This window comes from Dendrobates tinctorius, unplaced genomic scaffold (assembly GCF_039654945.1).
Source record: "Dendrobates tinctorius isolate UK_male_01 unplaced genomic scaffold, ASM3965494v1 ptg000091l, whole genome shotgun sequence".
NCBI lineage: Eukaryota > Metazoa > Chordata > Amphibia > Anura > Dendrobatidae > Dendrobates > Dendrobates tinctorius.
Genome location: NW_027361759.1, coordinates 12,514,720 through 12,533,357, shown reverse-complemented (window position 1 = coordinate 12,533,357; position 18,638 = coordinate 12,514,720). Strand labels below are relative to the sequence as shown.

Genomic DNA, 18,638 nt, shown 5'->3' with positions numbered 1-18,638 from the left:
CCTTTTTTACCATTTATCACCAAGTGCTTGTATGGGGCAGAATCCAAATATTATATGAAACGCTATGATTAGGTCACTGGACTGATGCATAACTAGACATATGAGCACATAACCTAACTAGGGCAAGAAACAAAAAATATGTCTAAGGCCTCATTCACATGTCCTTGTCTAAATACGTATCTGAAAAAATTACCGTATGTCATCAATGTTTTGCATCAGTGTGTCCGTTTTTACCACTGATGTGTCATCAGTGTTTTTCACAAATGGATAGATAAATAAATTACAAATATTTATATAGTTGCAATGTTAAACACAGACAGCACATGGATGGCACACGGATGTACATTTGTCATGCTTGTTATACCGGGGTTGGTATATGTTTGGCATTCCATACTGGTGACAGTGTACATTTGGCATACATGTTATACTGGGGATTTTTACATTTGGCATATGTGTTATAATGGTGACGGCGTATGTTTAGCATCATTCCACACTGGTGACGGTTTATGTTTGGCATACATGTTATACTGGTGATCGTGTATGTATGGCAAACATTTTATGCTACTGATGGCGTATTTTTGGCATACATATTTAAATGGTGACGATATATTTTTGACATGCATTTTATTCTGGTGACGGTGTGTTTTTGGCATACATATTATACTGGTGACGGTGTACATTTGCCATACATGCTGTACAGGTGATTGCGTATTTTTGCATACATTTTATACTGGTGACGGCATACATTTGCCATACATGTTCTACAGGTGACAGCGTACGTTTGGCATGCATTTTATGCTGGTGATGGTGTAATTTTGGCATACATATTATACTGGTGATCAGTGGTGTACCACCAATAGTGTCTGCTATGGAGCACTATAAGGGGCCCATTATACTGTATGGAGCACTATATGTGGCCCATTATACTGAATACAGCAATATATGAGGCCTATTATAGTGTAAGGCACACTATGAGGGGCCCATTATTCTAAATAGAGCAATATAAGGGGCCCATTATACTGTATCGAGGACTATATGGGGTTCGTTATACTGAATGTAGCAATATATGTGACACATTATACTGTATGGAACACTATGTATAGCCAGTTAAACTGTATGGAGGACTTTATGGGGCCCATAATACTGTATGGAACACTTTGTAGGGCCCATTATACTGTATTGAGGACTATATGGGGCCCCTTATACTGAATGGAGCAATATTGTGGCCCGTTATACTGTTTGAAGCACTACGTGGTGTCCATAATTCTGTATGGAGGACTACATGGGGCCTATTATACTGTATGGCACACTATATGAGGCCCATTATACTGTATGGAACACTATAAGGAGCACATTATACTGAATGGAGCACTATGTGGTGCACATAATACTGTATGGCACACTACATGGGGCCCATAGTACTGTGTGGAACACTAGGTAGGGCACGTTATACTGTATAGAGGACTATATGGAGCTCATAATACTGTATGGGACACTACGTAGGGCGCATTATACTGTTTTTAGGACTATATGGGGCCCGTTATACTGTGTGGAGCACTATATGGTGCCCATAATACTGCATGGAGGACTATATGGGGCCCATTATACTGTATGGAGAACTATGTGGTGTACATAATACTGTAAGGGTGACTATATGGTGCCTGGAATATTGTGTGGAGGACTATGAGGTACTCATAATGCTGTATGGAGGACTAAGTGGTACCCATACTACTGTATGGAGGACTATGTGGTACCTATAATACTGTATGGAGGACTATGTGGTGCCCATAATACTGTATGGAGGACTATGTGTGGTGCCTACAATATGGTATGGAGGACTATGTGGTGCACATAATACTGTATGGAGGACTATGTGTGGTGCCTATAATATGGTATGGAGGACTATGTGGTGCACATAATTCTGTATAGAAGAATATGTGGAAGGAAAATGACATTGTAAGGGCTGCAAAATTGTGAAATATGCTCTTATGTGACCCCGCTGAATATTGAGTTTTTTTATTTTTGGAGCAGCAGGCCCAAATAGTACTTTTGCCATGGGGCCCCATGATTTGTATGTATGGCCCCTGCTGGTGACGGTGTACTTTTGGCATGCGTTATACTGGTGACTGTGGATGTGTGGTATATATCTGACACTTTTTGTTCATGTCACATCGTGGAGTATGAGTCAGGAAAGCTCCCAGTGCATATATCCAATCTAACCAAATTCAAAGAAGCTTTATTGGCAGGACTAAATACACATTAGTTTTGCCAAAGCAAGTGTACCATAAGACCCCACTGACCGGTCCCCTGCGGAGACGGCCATGTGCTTTCCGGGCCAAGGTTTGGATGGAGCCTCCAGGGTAAATATGACCATTAGTAGGGTCTATGCAGATTTGGGAATTGCTATGTAAGCAGTATCCAGGATCTGTTACTTCTAATAAGTTGTGCTGGGAGAAGAGGCCAGGACTGGTGATCAGCACCAATAGCCCATGTCCAGCCCAGCAGAAGAGGGGCCCAGAGAAGTCCCCTCCACAGGAGCTGGCACCACACACAGCCTGGCTTCCAGATGGGGCACATACACGTCCAGTAGTTCTCTGGGTGACTGGCATGACTGGCTCCGGTAAGCCCCTGCACCATCTGTGAGCCCCCTCCCCGGGAGGCGCCCCTCCACCTGCCCTCCCCCTCAGTCTGGCTGAGGGACACTAGAAGGAACTGGCGCTTTAAAGGGGCCGTGCACGATAAAACCAAGCCTGCTCTTCCCATCCTCCTCCTCCGGTGACCTCACTACGGCGCAGCCTGCAGCTCGGCTGGGAGAGGAGAGAGTTCCTAGCGGCCGGCAGAAGGGGCACATCCACGGCGCCGGGCACAGTGCTGGGCAGCGGCGGCCACTCCTGCACAGACCCTCCCTGCCCTGTGTCCTCTGCAGAGTCGCCCCGAGGCCGGCCTCTAACGACATGGCCAGCAGCGGAGGCAGCAGCAGCGCGATCAGTAGCGCCCCGACCGGGCGGGTCCTGGGGGCCCGGAGCGCCAACCCCCGCAAGGCCCGCATCCAGGGCTTCATCGATGCCATCCAGGACGCGGTGGGACCCCCGAAACAGGCGGCGGCCGACAGGAGGACAGTGGAGAAGACCTGGAAACTGATGGACAAAGTGGTAAGAGGAGGGCGGCATGCGCCCGTCACCCTGTGCCCGCCGGGAGAGCTGCGCCAGCTGCCCCGAGAAACTTCACCGGTCAGGAGGGTCGTGTTCTGTACCAAGTGCCCAAACTTTATGTAGTGGGGCCGACCATGGGGGCAAACAACTCTGGGACTAGGGCACCTCTGTCCTCTACGTGTGTCTGTATACTTCATTACGCTACGTGCGTCTAGAGACTTACTATATACTTACTATATGCTACGGCGTGTCTGTATACTTACTATACGCGTCTATATACTTTCTATATACTTACTATATGCTACGGCGTGTCTGTATACTTACTATACGCGTCTATATACTTACTATATACTTACTATATGCTACGGCGTGTCTGTATACTTACTATATGCTACGGCGTGTCTGTATACTTACTATATGCTACGGCGTGTCTGTATACTTACTATATGCTACGGCGTGTCTGTATACTTACTATATACTTACTATATGCTACGGCGTGTCTGTATACTTACTATACGCGTCTATATACTTTCTATATACTTACTATATGCTACGGCGTGTCTGTATACTTACTATATGCTACGGCGTGTCTGTATACTTACTATACGCGTCTATATACTTACTATATACTTACTATATGCTACGGCGTGTCTGTATACTTACTATACGCGTCTATATACTTTCTATATACTTACTATATGCTACGGCGTGTCTGTATACTTACTATATGCTACGGCGTGTCTGTATACTTGCTATATACTTACTACGCTACATGTCTATATACTTACTATACTCTACGTGTGTCTATATACTTACTATATGCTACGGCGTGTCTGTATACTTGCTATACGCGTCTATATACTTACTATATGCTACGGCGTGTCTGTATACTTCATTACGCTACGTGCGTCTATATACTTACTATATACTTACTATATGCTACGGCGTGTCTGTATACTTGCTATATACTTACTACGCTACATGTCTATATACTTACTATACTCTACGTGTGTCTATATACTTACTATATGCTACGGCGTGTCTGTATACTTGCTATATACTTACTACGCTACATGTCTATATACTTACTATACTCTACGTGTGTCTATATACTTACTATATGCTACGGCGTGTCTGTATACTTACTATATACTTACTACGCTACATGTCTATATACTTACTATACGCGTCTATATACTTACTATATACTTACTACGCTACATGTCTATATACTTACTATATACTTACTATATGCTACGGCGTGTCTGTATACTTACTATACGCGTCTATATACTTACTATATACTTACTACGCTACATGTCTATATACTTACTATACGCTACGTGCGTCTAGAGACTTACTATATACTTACTATATGCTACGGCGTGTCTGTATACTTACTATACGCGTCTATATACTTACTATATGCTATGGCGTGTCTGTATACTTGCTATATACTTACTACGCTACATGTCTATATACTTACTATACTCTACGTGTGTCTATATACTTACTATATGCTACGGCGTGTCTGTATACTTACTATACGCGTCTATATACTTACTATATACTTACTACGCTACATGTCTATATAGTTACTATACTCTACGTGCGTCTATATACTTACTATATGCTACGGCGTGTCTGTATACTTACTATACGCGTCTATATACTTACTATATACTTACTATATGCTACGGCGTGTCTGTATACTTACTATACGCGTCTATATACTTACTATATACTTACTACGCTACATGTCTATATACTTACTATACTCTACGTGCGTCTATATACTTACTATATGCTACGGCGTGTCTGTATACTTACTATACGCGTCTATATACTTACTACGCTACATGTCTATATACTTCCTTTACGCTACGTGCGTCTAGAGACTTACTATATACTTACTATATGCTACGGCGTGTCTGTATACTTGCTATATACTTACTACGCTACATGTCTATATACTTACTATACTCTACGTGTGTCTATATACTTACTATATGCTACGGCGTGTCTGTATACTTGCTATACGCGTCTATATACTTACTATATACTTACTATATGCTACGGCGTGTCTGTATACTTGCTATATACTTACTACGCTACATGTCTATATACTTACTATACTCTACGTGTGTCTATATACTTACTATATGCTACGGCGTGTCTGTATACTTACTATACGCGTCTATATACTTACTATATACTTACTACGCTACATGTCTATATACTTCCTTTACGCTACGTGCGTCTAGAGACTTACTATATACTTACTATATGCTACGGCGTGTCTGTATACTTGCTATATACTTACTACGCTACATGTCTATATACTTACTATACTCTACGTGTGTCTATATACTTACTATATGCTACGGCGTGTCTGTATACTTACTATACGCGTCTATATACTTACTATATACTTACTATATGCTACGGCGTGTCTGTATACTTGCTATATACTTACTACGCTACATGTCTATATACTTACTATACTCTACGTGTGTCTATATACTTACTATATGCTACGGCGTGTCTGTATACTTGCTATACGCGTCTATATACTTACTATATGCTACGGCGTGTCTGTATACTTGCTATATACTTACTACGCTACATGTCTATATACTTACTATACTCTACGTGTGTCTATATACTTACTATATGCTACGGCGTGTCTGTATACTTGCTATATACTTACTACGCTACATGTCTATATACTTACTATACTCTACGTGTGTCTATATACTTACTATATGCTACGGCGTGTCTGTATACTTACTATATACTTACTACGCTACATGTCTATATACTTACTATACGCTACGTGTGTCTGTATACTTCCTTTACGCTACGTGCGTCTATATACTTTCTATATACTTACTATATGCTACGGCGTGTCTGTATACTTGCTATACGCGTCTATATACTTACTATATACTTACTATATGCTACGGCGTGTCTGTATACTTACTATACGCGTCTATATACTTACTATATACTTACTACGCTACATGTCTATATACTTACTATACGCTACGCGTCTATATACTTACTACGCTACATGTCTATATACTTACCATACTCTACGTGCGTCTATATACTTCCTTTACGCTACGTGCGTCTAGAGACTTACTATATACTTACTATATGCTACGGCGTGTCTGTATACTTACTATACGCTATGCGTGTCTATATACTTACTACGCTACATGTCTATATACTTACTATACGCTACGCGTCTATATACTTACTACGCTACATGTCTATATACTTACCATACTCTAGGTGCGTCTATATACTTCCTTTACGCTACGTGCGTCTATATACTTAGTATACGCTACGTGCGTCTAGATACTTTCTATATACTTGCTTTATGCTACGGCGTGTCTGTATACTTGCTATATACTTACTACGCTACATGTCTATATACTTGCTATACGCTACGTGTGTCTATATACTTACTATATACTTGCTATATGCTACGGCGTGTCTGTATACTTACTATATACTTACTACGCTACATGTCTATATACTTGCTATACTCTACGTGCGTCTATATACTTTCTATATACTTGCTATACGCTACGGCGTGACTGTATACTTGCTATGTGCATCTATATACTTACTATATAATTACTACGCTACATGTCTATATACTTCCTTTACGCTACGTGCGTCTATATACTTTCTATATACTTGCTATACGCTACGCTCGTCTTTATACTTACTATACGCTACATGTCTATATACTTGCTATACTCTACATGGGTCTGTATACTTACTACGCTACATGTCTATATACTTACTATACGCTACGTGTCTATATACTTACTATATGCTACGTGTCTATATACTTACTATACGCTACGCGGGTCTGTATACTTACTATATACTTGCTATATGCTACGGCGTGTCTGTATACTTGCTATACGCTATGCACGTCTATATACTTACTGTATACTTACTACGCTACATGTCTATATACTTACTATACGCTACGCGGGTCTGTATACTTACTATACGCTACGCATGTCTATATACTTACTATACTCTACGTGCGTCTATATACTTAGTATACGCTACGTGTGTCTATATACTTTCTATATACTTGCTATATGCTACGGCGTGTCTGTATACTTGCTATGCGCGTCTATATACTTACTATATACTTACGCTACATGTCTATATACTTACTGTACTCTACGTGTGTCTATATACTTACTACGCTATGTGTCTATATACTTACTATACACTACGCGGGTCTGTATATTTACTATACGCTACGCGTGTCTATATACTTACTATACGCTACGGTGTGCCTGTATACTTGCTATGCGCGTCTATATACTTACTACGCTACATGTCTATATACTTGCTATACACTACTTGCGTCTATATACTTACTATACGCTACGTGTGTCTATATACTTAATATACACTACGGTGTGTCTGTATACTTGCTATACGCTACTCTCGTATATATACTTACTATACGCTACGTGTCTATACGCTATGTGTCTATATACTTACTATACGTTACGTGTCTATATACTTTTTGTACGCTACGCGTGTCTATATACTTACTATACGCTACCTGTGTCTATATACTTACTATACACTACATGCCTATATACTTACTATACACTACATGCCTATATACTTACTATACGCTACTCGTGTCTATATACTTACTATTCGCTATGCGTGTCTATATACTTACTATACACTACGCGTGTCTATATACTTACTATTCGCTACCTGTGTCTATATACTTACTATACACTACATGCCTATATACTTACTATACGCTACGTGGGTCTGTATACTTACTATACCCTACGTGTGTCTATATACTTACTATACACTACATGCCTATATACATACTATACACTACGCGTGTCTATATACTTACTATACGCTACGCGTGTCTATACTTACTATTCGCTACCTGTGTCTATATACTTATTATACACTACATGTGTCTAATTCAAATTCAAAGAAGCTTTCTTGGCATGACTAAATACACATTAGTTTTGCCAAAGCAAGTGTACAAAAGGGAATAGGGATAGGGACTGTAGGGTGTTGGGTAGGGGCTGTAGGAAATGTGGATGGGGGCAGATCCAGGATGGGGCTATAGAAGTCCATGTCTATATACTTACTATACACTGTGTGTCTATATACTTATTATACGCTACGTGTGTCTATATAATTACTATATGCTACTTGTATAACAGTATCCACTCTGGGTGATAACTAGCCACTACATGTAATAACTCCCAATTTCCATCTCGTGATATTATTGCGTTCCTTATCATGTGGTAACTCCTCTATCCACAGCACATCATATTCAGCTGTGAGGGGGTTGTGCTCTGTATATAAACACTGGTGGAGTGGGAAGTTGTGGGATGATCATTTACAATAATTATGGACTGAAGCTGAAGGGGGTCTGCATCTCATATGGCTTCCTTAGCTGAGAGTTTCTAAAACATATAAAGAGGGGGTGGGTAGTGCTGTAGATAGTTTTGATCTCACCACACCATAAATTTACCGAGAAGGAAAGGTAAAATCTACACTTTCAGGTATACTCTACTTTTGAAGGACATCTAGTGTCAGAAAGCTGCCCTAATAAAGACAAGCTAAATGGGCATGTCTGCTGTGAGGGTACACTTGAGTGACTCGGAGTATCTGAACCATATCTACCTGTAGAAGCCAGAGGGCTAACATATTGACCCTGTCCTTTTACAAAGTCGGTCAAAAGTAGAGGAGTATTGTGAAGGTGCATCTACTGTAATATAGGTATACATATTAAATTAGAAGATGAGGCAAGCTCCTTTTAAGAGACCCTGTCTTTCCAAATTTTTCCTTTGAGTAGCTTCTTCCCAATTTGCCACGTGGCAGACCATTTATCTTTAGAGCATCTATGAGACTAATAAAACTAGTGGGCACGTCTGTGGGTGACAACATTGCCTCGTGCACACAACAATGTGTCTGGTCTCTCCAGGTGGGACCACTCATTCATCAGAGATGACATATTTGTCTCCCTGACACCAGTAGACTTTAATATACGGTATTTGTCTATTATTGACTCAATGGGGTCCTATAGATGTAAACGGCTGTCTAAGCTTAGTTTCAATCTATCATGGAGTGTGACTTGCTGTCTTGTATGCCAACACTAATTGCATGTGCTGGTGCTCTGGTACAGATACTGCCTGTGGGCCCAGGAGGTTCGAGCTTCACTTCTTGTTCCTCAGTTTGAGACTGACACGTCACATTGATTGGTTTAGTGATGGCTGATGCGTGTTCTTATGTTGTCAGTTCCTGAGAATAATCTTACAGCCCTATATACGAAGTGCTACATGTGAGCCCTGAGAGGAGCCATGAAAACAAGGACTAAATTATCTTATTCCTCCTCTATGGACCAAATGTAGACAACAAATGTTAGTGCCATTTTCAGAACCCTAGCGGTAAGTCGTCACCGTCTTTACTTGGGAACCTTGCAGAAGATTAAGTTTTATCTCCATTTAAAGGGTTTTCTAGTTGAGTAAACTTATTTTGAACTAGTTTATTAGTAGACTTACTTGTTCACAGAGAGGGTACAAAGTGTCTCTTCCTCCGGAGGACCATGCCCCTCTGATACAGGGCTGTCTATTGATTTCAGTAGTTGCTGTGTAAAGCTTAATTTCTCTTACATTGATGTCCTGTGGAAATTGAATTTTTGTTGGTGGGTACCTCCACAGATTGCTCCTTATCTCAGGGGCAGGTGAATCACAGAAAAATGACACCTTCAGGCTCTTTCTAAAAGTCTCACCCCACATTTTTTCTTCTGATGCATATGCCAACTTGGCTACCATCTTTCAGCTGGAAGCTAAGTGTCCTTTTGGCCTACGTTTGGGTGGCGTGCTCTTACATACCTCTTTTCTGTATAACAGTGTATAGCATTTTTACTATTATGACATATTGCTGATATAAGCCTCTGTGTGGCTTCAGGGAGCCACATATCTGAGATTTAAAATGTGGAATACTCCCCAACGTATACCACCGACCCGGTGTGAACAGATCCTGAATGATAGTATCTCTGGCTTCCTGCACCATCCATTGATAGTTACGTGGGCATTCCACATACGTCTAGGTCAGTTGGCACAAGGACACAGACGAACAATTCTTTTATGTAGGGTGATTGTTTTCCTAAAGCTTTGGGTTGTATCAGACATTCTTACTTTATTAGAAGCCTTTTTCTGCCCTGGAGAAGTTTGTGTCTTGCTCCTTACAATGAAATTAAAGCGCTCTATGTATGAGCTGTGTAGGTATATTCTGACCATCAGGAGGTCCAGGACCACACTTAAAATACTTAGTCTAAACAGAGGTGGTAGATGCTTGAGGGACCCGTGAAATCATATTTCAGTTTAGTCAATTTTCCCACAACTGACTTCTACTTGTCAATGTGGTCATTTGTCGCTAATCTGATTTCCTTTAGTCATGTGATAATGGCTCTGTGATCATACATATCACAGGAAGCGTTACAGCATAGGCATGTAATAACGGCTCTAAGATCATACATATTACAGGAAACGTTACAGCATAGGCATGTAATAACTGCTCTATGATCATACATATTACAGAAAGCGTTACAACATAGGCATGTAATAACGGCTCTAAGGCTAGTTTCACACTTGCTTTTTTTTGCAGCGCGTTTTTCCCGCAAAAAAAGCATTGAAAAAACGCATACAAAAGCATACAACTGCTGCGTTTTTTTCAAGCATTTTTATGAGCATGCATGAAAAAAACGCAGCGTTTTTATGCGTTTGTATGCGTTTTTAGTGCGTTTTTACCGCGTTTGCGTTTTTTTCCAACATTTTTAGGTGGCCCCTCACACTACCCAAACCATGACTTTACTAACCCTAACCCTGACCCTAACCCTAACCCTGACCCTAACCCTAACCCTGACCCTAACCCTGACCCTAACCCTTAACCAAATCATACTTAACCCTAACCCAAACCCTAAACCCTAACTAACCCTAACCCTGACCCTAACCCTTAACCAAACCATACTTAACCCTAACCCTGACCCTGACCCTAACCCTGACCCTAACCCTTAACCAAACCATACTTAACCCTAATCCTGACCCTAACCCTGACCCTAACCCTAACCCTGACCCTAACCCTTAACAAAACCATACTTAACCCTAATCCTGACCCTAACCCTGACCCTAATCCTTAACAAAACCATACTTAACCCTAACCCTAACCCTAACCCTGACCCTAACCCTAACCCTGACCCTGACCCTAACCCTTAACCAAACCATACTTAACCCTAATCCTGACCCTAACCCTGACCCTAATCCTTAACAAAACCATACTTAACCCTAACCCTGACCCTAACCCTAACCCTGACCCTAACCCTTAACAAAACCATACTTAACCCTAATCCTGACCCTAACCCTGACCCTAACCCTTAACCAAACCATACTTAACCCTAACCCTGACCCAAACCCCAACCCTGACCCTAACCCTAACCCTAAACCCCCTTAACTAACCCTAACTCTAACCCAAACCCCTAAATTCCATGGTTAAAAAAAAAAACGCATATGCAAAAAAACGCATACATGAGCATGCCAGTGCGCACATATGCGCATCCATAGGCTATAATGGCCATTTTTAGCGCAAAACGTGCGCATATGTGCGCATGCGCTTTTTTGCAGGGCCAAAAAATGCAACATGCTGCGTCTGGAAAATACAAACGCACACCCCAAAAAAACGCAGCGCATGAAAATCGCATACATGCGCTTACAAGCGCGCAGGTATGCGCACCCATGTTAAATATAGGGGAAAAAACGCATGCGCACATATGCGTTTTTTTCCAGCGCTAAAAAACGCAAATGTGAAACCAGCCTAAGATCATACATATTACAGGAAACGTTACAGCATAGGCATGTAATAACGGCTCTATGATTATACATATTACAGGAAACGTTACAGCATAGGCATGTAATAACGGCTCTATGATCATACGTGTTACAGGAAGCATTACAGCGTAGGCATGATCATACATATTACAGGAAGCATTACAGCATAGGCATGTAATAACGGCTCTATGATCATACATACAGTATTACAGGAAACGTTACAGCATAGGCATGTAATAACTGCTCTATGATCATACATATTACAGAAAGCGTTACAGCATAGGCATGTAATAACGGCTCTAAGATCATACATATTACAGGAAACGTTACAGCATAGGCATGTAATAACGGCTCTATGATCATACATATTACAGGAAACGTTACAGCATAGGCATGTAATAACGGCTCTATGATCATACGTGTTACAGGAAGCATTATAGCGTAGGCATGATCATACATATTACAGGAAGCATTACAGCATAGGCATGTAATAACGGCTCTATGATCATACATACAGTATTACAGGAAACGTTACAGCATAGGCATGTAATAACTGCTCTATGATCATACATATTACAGAAAGCGTTACAGCATAGGCATGTAATAATGGCTCTGTGATCATACATATTACAGGAAACGTTACAGCATAGGCATGTAATAACCGCTCTATGATCATACATACAGTATTACAGGAAACGTTACAGCATAGGCATGTAATAACTGCTCTATGATCATACATATTACAGAAAGCGTTACAGCATAGGCATGTAATAATGGCTCTGATCATACATATTACAGGAAGCATTACAGCATAGGCATGATCATACATATTACAGGAAGCGTTACAGCATAGGCATGTAATAACGGCTCTATGATCATACATATTACAGGAAACGTTACAGCATAGGCATGTAATAACTGCTCTATGATCATACATATTACAGAAAGCGTTACAGCATAAGCATGTAATAATGGCTCTGTGATCATACATATTACAGGAAACGTTACAGCATAGGCATGTAATAACCGCTCTATGATCATACATATTACAGGAAGCATTACAGTATAGGCATGATCATACATATTACAGGAAGCGTTACAGCATAGGCATGTAATAACGGCTCTATGATCATACATATTACAGGAAACGTTATAGCATAGACGTGATCATACATATTACAGGAAGCGTTACAGCATGGGCATGTAATAAGGGCTCTATGATCATACATATTACAGGAAGTATTACAGCATAGGCATGATCATACATATTACAGGAAGCGTTACAGCTTAGGCCTGTTTCACACATCCGTTTGTATCCATCAGTCAAAATCCGCCGTTTTGGGGAAAAAAACGGATCCGCCATTTGTCTTGGCGGATCCGTTATTTTTCCCATTGAGTTGCATTATCGGATGGCCATCCGTTGGATCTGTTTTTTTGCCGATCCGCCAAAATTTTGACGTCCGCCGACATGCCCGAACAGACCATGCAACGTTTTTTTGGGCGGCCGGATCCGCATTTCTCACTGCATGTGCTCGAAAGAATTCTCTCTCTCATCCGCCATTTTAGTGGATTTTGACTGACCAAAAAAACTGATGTGTGAAACAGGACAGGCCTTAGCCATGTGATAACGGCTTCATGATCATACTTATCACAGGAAGCATTACAGCATAGTCTGAGAGTAAAACCTACATCTTATATTTTGGTGAATGCCACGTGGTCCCATCTTGAGACCAGCTTAGGCCTCTTTCACACTTCAGTTTTTTGCGTCAAAATCCGCCAAAAGGACGGATGGCGGATCCGTTTTAGTACTGATGACAACGGATGTCACCCGTCCGTTTTTTGACGGATCCGACAAATGAAGAATTTTAAAGAGAGAGAGAGAGAGAAAAAAAACGTTGCAAGCTCCGTTTTGAAATCTTTGAAGATGGTGACGGACAGCAACTTTTGGCGGATCCGCAAAAAAAACGGATGAAACAGACGGCAATCCGTCACAATCCGCCAATAATGGAAGTCAATGGGGAAAAAAACGGATCCTCAAAAGAAAATTGCGGATCCGTTTTTTTCAAAACCTGGCGGATTGTGACTGATTGTAAAAAACTGAAGTGTGAAAGAGGCCTTAAACGCCCCTCAATTTTAGAGTCTATAAATGTTGTTTTTTTTTTTTTTTTTTATATAATTGAGGTAGTGTTTCACATCCTATGATCAACACTGTACTGCAAGCATATTAAAAGGTATTTTCAATTCAGGAAAAGTGAGTTTAAAGGGAACCCTTTCAGCAGGATTGTGCACACTAACCTACACACAGTGTCAGGTCAGCACCGTTATACTGATTACAATGATGCCTTGGTTGATGAAATCCGTCTTGTGGTTGTTGTGTAAGCTTTATTTTCAGTTTTGAGTTAATGATATGCTCGTGCCCCTGGGTGGTCTGTGGGGGGTCTTCATGTGGTGCTCTGCTTAGGTATTCATCTGTGTGGCTTCTGACAGGTCACTGATCCCTCACTGACCTGCCCTCTAGTTTACATCATGAATATTATATATATCTTGTGAAAAAAAATATCTTGGAGGAGGAAAAAATTTTTTTTCTTCTCTACCAAGATGGCGCTTAGTAACCAACTGTGGTTAGTTATAACAAATTATAATGATTATATTGCACATAAAAACCGTGCATCTCATCCTATCTTGTGTGATACTGACTGCTGAGCCGTGCATCTAATCCTATCCTGTGTGATACTGACTGCTGAGCCGTGTATCTAATCCTATTCTGTGTGATACTGTGTGCTGAGCAGTGTATCTAATCATCTCCTGTGTGATACTGACTGCTGAGCCGTGCATCTAATCCTATCCTGTGTGATACTGTCTGCTGAGCCGTGTATCTAATCCTATTCTGTGTGATACTGACTGCTGAGCCGTGTATCTAATCCTATCCTGTGTGATACTGTGTGCTGAGCTGCGTATCTAATCCTATCCTGTGTGATACTGCATGCTGAGCAATGTATCTAATCCTATCCTGTGTGATACTGTCTGCTGAGCCGTGTATCTAATCCTATCCTGTGTGATACTGTCTGCTGAGCCGTGTATCTAATCCTATTCTGTGTGATACTGTGTGCTGAGCTGTGTATCTAATCCTATTCTGTGTGATACTGCATGCTGAGCCATGTGTCTAAAAGTACTGTCACACTTAGCAATGTACCAGCGGTCCCGACCAGCGATATGACGCGGTCAGGATCGCTGGTACATCGCTAAGTGGTCGCTAGTGAGCTGCCACACAGGCAGATCTCACCAGCGACATCGCAGGGGTCGGGGGTCGCTACTTACCTGTCACACCAGGCGATCCTGACGTCCTCCTGCCCGGCTCCACGCGTCGCTCGTCTCTCCACAGGAAGCCCAGCAGGAAGCTGATGACGAGAAACAGTCCAGGACGTTCTCGCGCGATCAGCGATAACCAGCGGGGGAGCGGTCGGAGGTAAGTATCAGACACAGCGATATCACTAGCAATATCGCTATAACGTCACAAAAACCAGTGACGTTATAGCGATATTGCTAGCGATATCGCTTAGTGTGACAGGCCCTTAATCCTATCCTGTGTGATACTGACTGCTGAGCCGTGTATCTAATCCTATCCTGTGTGATACTGGGCTCCCCCTGCAGTCTGTGTCAGAGGGTGGTCTGTGTTGACACGGTAATAAATTGTGTTATTTCCAGCTTTACAGAAGGATGATATCACCATAGAAATGATAAGAATAATAGGCCTCCGTTACCACAACTGTCTACAAAGAAAACTGTTGCTGATAGCAACCAATCACAGCTCATTTTTCATTATTTAAACAGCTCTGGGACAGCGTGGCGAGTTTTGAGTGGCGACTTTTGTGTGGCGAGGTTGGTGTATGTGTGGTGAAATGTGTGATGAGGGTGGTATATGTGTTGAAGCACGTGGTAGTGTTTGGTGCATTTTATGTGTGTGTGTGTTCATATCCCCGTGTGTGGTGAGTATCCCATGTCAGGGCCCCACCTTAGCAACTGTACGGTATATACTCTTTGGCGCCATCGCTCTCATTCTTTAGGTCCCCCTTTTTCACATCTGGCAGCTGTCAATTTGCCTCCAACACTTTTCCTTTCACTTTTTTCCCATTATGTAGATAGAGGCAAAATTGTTTGGTGAATTGGAATGCGCGTGGTTAAAATTTCGCCTCACAACATAGCCTATGACTCTCTCGGGGTCCAGACCTGTGACTGTGCAAAATTTTGTGGCTGTAGCTGCGACGGTGCAGATGCCAATACATACATACACTTTTTCCCCATTATGTAGATAGGGGCAAATTGTTTGGTGAATTGGAACGCGTGGGGTAAAAATTTCGCCTCACAACATAGCCTATGACACTCTCAGGGTCCAGACGTGTGACTGTGCCAAATTTTGTGGCTGTAGCTGCGACGGTGCGGATGCCAATCCCGGACATACACACACACATACATACACACACCCACATTGAGCTTTATATATTAGATAACGGCGCCGACCTGCCACTGTCGTAGGTTGCTGTGCACAATAATGCTGATGGGTTCCGTTTTAAAGCAAAAAAACCTCTGTATTGTAACTTTAATGAAATAGTAGCTAGGGCATAGAAAAATACCTGCAACATTTCGAGTCTGACTATGATTAAGAGTCATCCAAACTCAAAATTCGTCAGTACTTTTCTATGCCAATGCTGCTATTTTATTGAAGTCACAATAAATAAGTTTTTTGCTTTTAACTCCCTTTGCTGTATTGAAAAACCTTTTTTCATCTCTTCAGACAAAGCACCTTGATACCTTGCCTCCTTGAAGCCTTATCCGTGCATGGAACTGCCGGGGGCTCTGGCGTTTCACAGAATGTTGGCAGAGCCCCCTGCAGCACCGCCGGACACAGGGCAGGGCAGCGGCACCACCGGACACAGGGCAGCAGCAGCAGCACCGGACACCTGCAGCGGCGCGCATAAGGTATATACTCATTATAAGATGCATCCCCAGTGTTACTTCTCTTTACAGGAATGCTGACTATTCAGCCCCATGGTCGGTTATGACTAGGGAGCCAGTGCAGTGCTTATTGGTCTTACTCCTTATATAACCAAGCAAATCTTCATGATTGTACATAGTGTTGTTGGAGAACCTGTCATTAGAGCCTTATTGCCCGCACCACGGTCACAGCCTGGTTGTGCAATTGCAGCTGGTATGTTTTACTCCGACACGATGCGCCATTTCAGAGAAAACAGTGTGAAAAGCCCTCCCCCCACTCCTCTGCAGTTGATTGACATGTTTAAACTGCCCGCCTGACCAATTCACCAAAATTTACTGTAATGGAATAACATTTCTAGTTGAGGTAGACAGTAGACTGATTCTTTAAATGTAGTGTACTTTTAAAGGGAATCTGTCACCAGGTTGTTGTGATATAGTCTGAGAGCACCATAATATAGGAGCAGAGACCCTGATTCCAGTGATGTTTCACTTACTGGACTGTTTTTGCTGTTTCAATGCAATATCACTGTTTTAGCATCAGGAGATGATCTCCACAGGACAAGCTGCCTTGTGCCTCCTAGTCCAGCCATGCTTCCAGTACTGACTAGCCTCTTTCTGCCACTATACAGTGTACTTATAAAGCTGCCTATTAGTACTTTGGTCGGGGTATACAGGGCTCAACATATGACGTCTGCTAGATCTGCAGCAAAGAAATCTGATACTGCACCCAGTAAACTAAGTGATACATCATTGGAATCAGCGTCTCTACCTCTACATTATGCTGCCTTCAGATTACATATTGTTGTTATGCTTACTTATATAGGGCCACCATTTTTCACAGTGCTTAACAGATATTGTTATCACTGTGCCAATTGGAACTCACAATCTAAATTTCCTATCTGTATGTCTTTGTAGTGTCGGAAGCCAGGGTATTTGTAGGAAACCCATGCAAACACATGAGCGAACATAGCAAAAACCTGCTGACAGATCCCTTTAATGAATTGGGTACATTTTCCTCCAATAGTCCTGTTATTAAAATGGGCATGCCAGTATTATTGAATCGGGCCAAAGTGTACAGTAGAATAAAATGAATCTGCCTTCACCAGGTGATCAAAGAACCAGTTGTGGACACCGAGTACAGGTATATACATCAGCCGTTTAGTCCATATATCCCAGGTAGACAGTAGTACGATATAGGTGCACAGGTAGTAATCTGTTCAGTACATAAATTGCTTCCCTGCACCTCAGTTAAGTGCTAATAGTCATCCAATTCTCATATACAGGTTAAGGTAGCCATACATCATAGATAGCCCAAAGCCTGAAATGCGTCTAGTGATAGTTATCTTTCCAGACACCCCTATTCACATGTACACTCTGTTTGGTTGCGTGTGCATGTTTGTCAGAGTGTCAATGAGGAGAGAGGACTAAGCTGCTGCTAGGCATCTTTGGCTGTGGTGTATCTACTGGTAGATCAACATGCCCAATCTTTCTTTCCCTCAGCATTTGGTCAGTGAAGTTAGGGGACCTCCATGCACATAAAGATGGTTGGCCAGTCCATCTGAAATCAGTGGGTTAGGGC

At 41.8% G+C, this 18,638-nt stretch overlaps 1 protein-coding gene across 1 annotated transcript in view; it reads left to right on the top strand.

Moving 5' to 3' along the window:
* The first annotated feature begins 2,750 nt into the window (after positions 1 to 2,750).
* The window catches only part of CBLB (Cbl proto-oncogene B), a 306,980-nt gene continuing 291,092 nt past the window's right edge, over positions 2,751 to 18,638 (top strand). The window contains exon 1 of the mRNA XM_073586244.1: positions 2,751 to 3,152. Coding sequence (XP_073442345.1) covers positions 2,955 to 3,152 — 198 coding nt within the window. The 5' untranslated portion in view covers positions 2,751 to 2,954. The remainder of the gene's footprint in view (positions 3,153 to 18,638) is intronic.